The 7,998-nt window shown below is 41.0% G+C and overlaps 1 protein-coding gene across 1 annotated transcript; it reads right to left on the bottom strand.

Annotated features, from left to right (window-relative positions):
- Positions 1-2,570: 2,570 nt before the first annotated feature.
- On the bottom strand, positions 2,571-4,801 carry LOC104543696 (BRISC complex subunit Abro1-like). The gene has a single exon (XM_010188363.1). The coding sequence runs from the start codon at positions 4,799-4,801 to the stop codon at positions 4,316-4,318; it is 486 nt and encodes a 161-aa protein (XP_010186665.1). The 3' UTR covers positions 2,571-4,315.
- Between the last annotated feature and the right edge of the window lie 3,197 nt (positions 4,802-7,998).

Raw genomic sequence — 7,998 nt, 5'->3', positions numbered from 1 at the left:
GGTGAGAGCTTTGCAGGAGTCCTACGAAGGTGACAGATGCAAATTTGAGCAGTGGAGTGTTGGGGTCACTGCCGTTTCTAATCGCAGGCTGGGATGGGTGTCCAAGTATTTAGCAATTTACTAACAAAACCTTGTAATTAAGCTTCTGTTTTCTTCCTACATCTGTAAGCTGTGAGAGTGAGCAGTATGAAGGCGTACGTACATGCAAACACACATAACTGAGTGCATATTACAGAGAAACGTGTACAAGAAACCACCATGATTTTATACGCCATGGGAAAGCCAGGGGATGTTTCTCCAGAGAAATCACCACCTTTCAAGCTGATCTATGGACTGAAGAACCAAGGAAAGCAAGTCTGTCACCAAAAGGCTCAAAATAAACCATGCAGGTGTCTGCAAAGCCAAAAAAAGCAAAGTAACAGCCCAACAAGTCAGAGAGATGGACAAGCACTGCCCAAACACATAAAATGACCCACAAAACCATGGAAATGGTGCTTTCCAGCGATGCATCCATTTGCTGATAATAAAAATTCCTAGTCTATATATCCTCTATGCCTGGAGGATTTCTCTCCTCTGGTAATAATAAGGAGGGGCAGTGGATATGGCAGAAGATGCTGCTGTCAATTTGATCTGAAGTAACATTGATTTCTTTAAATGCTCTCTTCTGCTCTAATCAAAAGGTATTAAGCCTAAATAATAGAAATCAAACAGCAGAATATATGATCTGATCCTTGTTACCTTAAGTGTGGTCTGAAGCATCTTTCCACTTCACAGGAAACTTGTTTCTCTTATTTTGCTGCTACGTGAAGCAGTAACAGCTTTAAATTTTAACTCGGGACAGGTCGGAGCCAGCAAAATGTCCCAGAGTAGTCAGGAGATGCTAGACAAGAACTCAAAACCTGCCTCCTGGTCACGAATACACCAAAATTAAAGATGCTCACACTTCTACCTGCCAATGCACACAATCCTGTAAGCAAACAGAGGATTTGGAGACTCCCGTAGTGTCAATCCTAGCTAATTCCAGAAATATTTGGTGATGCTTCCTTTTGTAAGCATTTGTGACAGTTGTAATGTATTGAGACTTTCCATATGTTGTGTTCCTGTTCTGCTGGCTATAAATTAAAAAAATCTAAGTAAATTTGGAAATAAAGGAAAAATTCTAGGTTTCTCACAAAAACCAGAAAATATTTCATTGCATCAGTAAAGCTTCATGATTTTTAATTGAAGGCAAAGGTTTTTAGTAGCTTTTCTTCAATGCTGCCTACCTGTGAGTGAGTGGACTTTGCTACAGGTCTTGCTGCTGGGTTTTGTGCTCCTGAGAATCACCAAAATAAACGTCATGAGTTGGATGTGGAAACCTGGTACTTCATGGGCACGAGGCTCTGCTTTTCTTTATGATTAAAGCTGGACCTTATTTGCTGTCAGACAGATCACAACCCAACAGCCTTATTTGTAACAAAGCTGTAATGAAAAGTGCAAAGTCCATTCCCATTTATTTTTACTAGAACATTATCTATTTTTTTAAAATAAATAAACCCACACCCTTTGTTCTTATGCGGAAGCTGTTACAGTAAATGAAAATACCTGCTGCTACACGCTGGCTAAAGGGCACGACTACATCCTTGCTTCACTCCAATCATCGACGTGCCACATGTAAAACCAAATAGAAATTAAGACTTTTTTTGTTATTAAAAGGCTCCAGACCTCAAGGATCTTTGTATCAATGTAATCATAAGGTATGTCATATACACATAGCGTGCGTGTGTGTGTCTAGTGAGAGAGTGTGTGTGTGTGTGTGTGTCTAGTGAGAGAGAGTGTGTGTGTGTCTAGTGAGAGAGTGTGTGTGTGTGTGTGTGTCTAGTGAGAGAGAGTGTGTGTGTGTCTAGTGAGAGAGTGTGTGTGTGTGTGTGTGTCTAGTGAGAGAGAGTGTGTGTGTGTCTAGTGAGAGAGAGTGTGTGTGTGTCTAGTGAGAGAGAGTGTGTGTGTGTCTAGTGAGAGAGAGTGTGTGTGTGTCTAGTGAGAGAGAGTGTGTGTGTGTCTAGTGAGAGAGAGTGTGTGTGTGTCTAGTGAGAGAGAGTGTGTGTGTGTCTAGTGAGAGAGAGTGTGTGTGTGTCTAGTGAGAGAGAGTGTGTGTGTGTCTAGTGAGAGAGAGTGTGTGTGTGTCTAGTGGTATCTAGTGAGTGAGTGTGTGTGTAGCGTGTGTGTATATCTGTATATTTGTGTATATGCGTATATGTGTGTGTATAGCACGTGTGTATCTAGTGAGTGTATGTGTGTATGTGTGTATATAGTGCAAGTGTGTATAGTGTGTATATATAGTGTGTGTATGTATATAATGTGTATGTATACATATAGTGTGTGCACATATATATGTATAGTGTGTACATACGTATGTATAGTATACACACACACACACACACATATAGCGCTATGCTCTCCCCTTCCTCCCAACCCCCCTCCTGGTCCAACCACCAGCCTACCTTTAACAAATCATCCATTTGAGCAGCATTGCTGTATTCTGGCGAGTTATTTCACCGACAGGGAACCTGACAAATACGAAGATATAAATAACAGGATTAAATAAGATTTTATTGTCACATTTAACTGCTTTGTCAGAGATGTACATTTTGCAGGTTTTTGTGCGGAATAAAAATAAAGATAAACCCGGATAGTTGCCATCTTGTTAATTCTGCTTCCAACACCCCCACACCTGGACCACAGGTGCCTGCAGTAACACCAGAGCCCGTCCTGTTAAATGGATTGCAACACTCCAAGATGAAAATGCATCGAGTTAAGGCTAAGGAGAGTAATGTAAAATAGTTAGAACAGACCACGACATGTTGAGAGGTGGAAACGCTCGCTAGAAGAGTGGTGACTTTAACAACTCATTTTTTTCCAAAGTCGTTTTGCTTCATTTAGTGCAGGTAAGGAGAGGTGAATGAACAGACTTCTGCCTACATATACAACACGTACTGAAATTTTAGTCCTTTGTAAATCTGATATATTTAAACTTAAGTGACTGCTCTGTTCTTCTGGGTGTAAACCAAAGGAGTGGTCATTGACACCTCAAAGTGATAAATGCTTAAGAGAACTTCATCTTCAAATGTGTATTTGCTCATTTACAGACCAGGGATCAAGTCCAATAATACAAACTTCTCAGTGGCACAATTTCACATATTTTGGGCAACGTTAGCATACAAGCAGTATTTAAATAAAAATAAGTGCATCCAAACATGAAATTCTCTAAATATACCACACTTCATTTATCCCAAATGGCAATTTTCTGACAAGAGCTGTAATTCAAATTAAAATAAACATTTACACATTTCATCCAGCGGAAAAGAGGTAATAAACCCAGGGGACTCTCCGTACAATCTTCTCCTACCTTATCCCCTACTTATTACATGAAATAACTCATCTAGAAGTGTAAATCCAATATTCAGATGCAAATGAAACGCACGAAGCAGTCTCTGATGTTTGTAATTTGCAGCCTCCAAAGTCCAATCATGATGGAATTTACTACTCCTGTCAGTCCTTGGCTCTTGTATGTGCACTTCGTATTTATGCTAAAATAACAAATGAGACAATAAATGAGGCTAGTGTGGCATAAAGTCATTGTAAACCCAGCGAAACCGGAATAATTCTATTTCTGACATTCATTCGGATGATTTACCAGCCATCCCACCCCCCTACCCTTTACAGAAAAAAAGGCAACCATCATTTTAAGTGATACACACATTCTGCTAGTACAAAAAGTTGAAACGAACCCCTTCTCTGTTAAAAGAACATGCCCATAAAGAAGGTCGACCACATCTGTTCCAATCAGGCTTCTCTGAATTATCAAAATTTCTTTGCTTGCAAAGGCCAATTTGGCTTACCATAGAAAGCTATTTTGAAGGCGGCTGATATATTTATTCCCTTTCAAAAATTAAAATTCAAGGCATGATAGTGCAAGAGGTAAGTTTTGATTTGAGAACATTACTTGTAGACTAACTGTGCTTAGTTACTACATCCCAATTTATTGTCTTAAAGAAAATACGGCAACAAAAGCTACAAGATCTCTATAAATTTCATTTTGCCTAAGTTTACCAGTACATCCATGAACCTCATCGGTATTAGTACAACTTGATTATCCTAATGATTCCATTATAAAACTTGCAAAATGTATCACAAGGTGAATAAACCATCTAGTGCAAGTCTTCTACGTTTTGGGTGCACAGTAATCCTGTGTAGTTCATTTCCTCCAGGTTAAATCCCCAAAATCTTTCTGTAACAACTGTGAAAAAACAGTGTCGTGGATTTTCTTCGGCCCCTATCAAATCTGAGAGGTTTGAGTGTTCCTGGAATCGCCATCGGGATGTGCTGAAGGTCGGGAATCCCTCGTCTGTGAGTATTCACTGTCGGATGACTCCGTAGGTTCGAGCAAATTTTCATAATCACTGTCTTCTGATTCCTCAACATTGTCACCAACTGCTCTTTGGGAAGATGGCATGGATGCTCCATTACCAGAATATTTCAATCCTGCGTTTGTGGAAACGTAACTGGAAGAACCTACTGCTTGAGGTCGAGGCATGAAAACATTGCTTTCTAGGAGGCTGTGCCCCACAGTACTTTCTTGACTGCTCGCGTTGAAATCGGAGTACGGAGGAGGAGGATCGGAGACGTCTGAATCTTCAAGCGTGCAGCCCTCCACAGCAAATCCAGTGTAGGACATTCGTGGAACAAACATAGGCTCCAGGTTATCTGCTGGCATTTGCCTGCTTAAAATTGCTTGCTGCATTCCTACAAAAGCAAAGAACATCGGTGGATTTAATGCTCAATTTGCACTATGCTTTCCATAACCCGGCTGTAATGTACCGCTCCCACCCAGCCTTTGGCTGGTCCCTCTTCTTTCTTCCTGGTTGTTACTGCTAAATGCTCATTCCTGGCACTGCTTTCAAACTCCTGCACTAGATCTTTTCCTCTCACTACTCATCTTTGGCAATTCTCATTTTCGTACTGATGACTATAAGACACTATCCCTGGCCGTCATGTCAAATCCTGCTTATTACTAAGACCCACTCTTTGAGCTTGACAAAGAATATCCTCCCTCACGGTGCATCCATGAAACTAACTGGTATTGGCACAACTTGGTTATCCTAATGATCCCATTTCAAAACCAAAATGCGTTAGAAAGCAAACAAACTAAGTGCAAGTGCGGTACCTTTTCATGTGCACAGTCATCCCACACAGTTCATTTCCTCCACTTTAACTCCCCTCAAAGCACAGCCACAGGAAGTTTCCATGACCTGTTGCTCTTCCCATCTCACCTCTGTACTTCTCTGGTCCTTCTCACACCAAAAAGTAGCTATGCTGGTGCTCCCCGTGCCTGCTCCTCTCCACCGATGTCTTAATTGGTGCTGATAGCTTGGCTCAATTTTGATCAGCCAGTACCAGCATTTACCGTTGATATTACAATCGCATCTCTCCAATTTATTTTACAATGCTCCTTGTGCTAGGGGACAATCTCATGAGCACCAGCAAAGAAGTCACCATGTTCTCATCCCTCAAATTATTATTTTAAAAACAGACACAATCAGTGAAATCTGTTCCCTATGACAATCTATACCTCCATGGTTTGACTTGTAACTAACTGTGCCGTTAGATAGTTGCTAGAAATACATTTGTCCACCAAGGATAGGGTCTCTTCCCAATCCATGTGGTTTTAACAAGCAAAGCAAGACCAAAACCCACAGATCTCTCTTGCCTTCAAGGATTTCACAGCACCTCCATGTTTCTTAATGAACAGACAGGAACAAAAGCACTATGAGGACAATAAAATAGCTTGAAGAGCTGGTTAAAGAGCAATTACAATGGTTAACAGTCACACAAGATGCGTCAAGATGAAGCTCCCATAGCTCTGCGCCGGAACTATACTCGTATTAACAACCTAAATGATTGAATTCAATCAGCACACGCTTATTAAAATTACAGATGGTATTATGCTACTAATAGCTCAAGTATAACAGAGACTATATCAGAACAGGAATTTTAAAAGGATCTTAAATGAAACGATTTGGAGAATAGTTTCAGGAAGACATGCACAGGAATAATGAGCTGCTCAAAGAGCAAAATGAGGAGCGGTTACGTCCTCGTGCAGAAAAGAGACAGGTTTACTGTTGATTTATGTAAATATCAATATGCATTAAGTGTGCTCAGCTGCTGAGATACAGGTATTACTTCAGTATGCACTGTAACGGTTAAGGCTACAATTGGAGTGCTGTGTCTAATTTGGAACACCACAGTTTGAGAAATAGGGAAAAACTGGAGAAACTCTGCAACAGAAAAGGACTCGTTAGAGGTCTAGATGTCATGACTGCCGAGGAAAGTCTGAAATAATTGGGATAATGAGAGAAAACGGAGGAAACAGTCTCAGTATTCAAACACACAGAAGAAGCTGCTGTGGAAAGGTAAGCAGAAGGCAGCTACATTAGAGTAACCTATATTAGACATGAGGAAAAACTTCTTTGCAGGAAGGTTTGTTAAGCACTGGGAGAAATGTAAGTTTTCGAGTGGTTTCTAACTGGTTGTTAACCTCCAAACCTCTGCCAGAATTGACACTGGAATATGTAAAGCTGCAGCTATGCGATAGACAAAATGGTATTGGCTCTACTGACCGAAACACCACACTTCTGGAAAAAGCAAAAGATCAAGGCTGAGGAGCGCATAACAGCACTGCAGTTTTGGTCCTCAACACGAGTGCTGCGGTGGGAGATGTCCTGGCATCTGGGAAGTGCACAGCACTTATAACACCCTAGAAAACGCTACTATGTGCGCAAAATTACTTCAGTGAAAATTATTTCAGGGATCTGGCAAGCCTCAGCTGACTTTTATGCTATTAAGTCCTAACCTGTTAACCAGAAATTCGTAAGAATAACAGGCTTTCACACAACACTACCACAGGAATTGGAATCAAATGCTCCCTTTTCCTCCAGCTCAGAGGATGATTAACATTTAACTCGCTAAACACAAGGAAATTCTCCCAATATCAAGAAAGCGAGAGAACAGAAGGCTTACTTCAGTATTTAGCTACTCACATCTAAAAATATTGCAGAGATCCAAGCTGCCTGTTTTCTTCTTTCAGCTCTCTCACATGATTATCTGCTCTGGCACAAATTTGCAGTCCGGCATTTGCATCTCACTGGTAGTATCTAGAGGCCACAACCAACTGCTCTTCCTCCTCCTCCTCCTCCTCCTCCCTCAGCTTTTGCCATACGGGCTGGGATCAGCTCCAGCCACATGAAAAACCCATCTCTGCATCTCGTTTGCTTGTGTAGTAGCGGTTCCCTGGCTGTTTCATCCGCAGCCAAGCAGGAAACAGTAGAGACTCACAGCACTTCCATCTCTCAAAGGGTCTGGAGCTGATGCTGCTCTTTACCTTATCTTTGAAGGCAAAACCTTAGGGAAGTGGGCTGATAAAGCAAAGTTTGAGCCAAAATGCACATGTGATAACAGTACCTTGCTGCCTGGAGAAAATAAAAATATCATAGCAGCAAAGGGCCCTGTTGCCCAGTTCAGGGTGCTGACCCATCCAAGTGATCTTTTAGTCTCAGACACAGCTTTAGAAACAAGACACAGAACCAATAAAAAACCATCTTGTAGCTACAATTACCCAATTTAGTTATTTTCTTATAATTTCAAAACATGGAATAAAAAGGAGGCAGTGTTTGCTAAAACGGGTAATTTGCTTATGAATTATTCTTATTTTTTAACACTACTTCCCATTTGCCTATTCTCTGCTCCTACTCTCTACCTTCAGTCTTCCCTTACACTCTCAGATCAAATTAGATCAGCAATTTCTCCTTGGAAATGTTCAGGCTCTTCACAAAACCTATCTGCTGCTAAACTAAAGACTCCTGAAGCCACATGCAAATTTTAGGAAGGAGGGACAAGTAAAGCAAGCTCACACAACAGGTCTCACTGATGCAGAGAATTAAGAAGATGAACATACACCTATTC

The sequence above is a fragment of the Mesitornis unicolor genome, unplaced genomic scaffold (genome assembly GCF_000695765.1).
Source record: "Mesitornis unicolor isolate BGI_N332 unplaced genomic scaffold, ASM69576v1 scaffold23697, whole genome shotgun sequence".
Classification (NCBI taxonomy): Eukaryota; Metazoa; Chordata; class Aves; order Mesitornithiformes; family Mesitornithidae; genus Mesitornis; species Mesitornis unicolor.
This window is presented reverse-complemented; position numbering and strand designations above follow the sequence as displayed.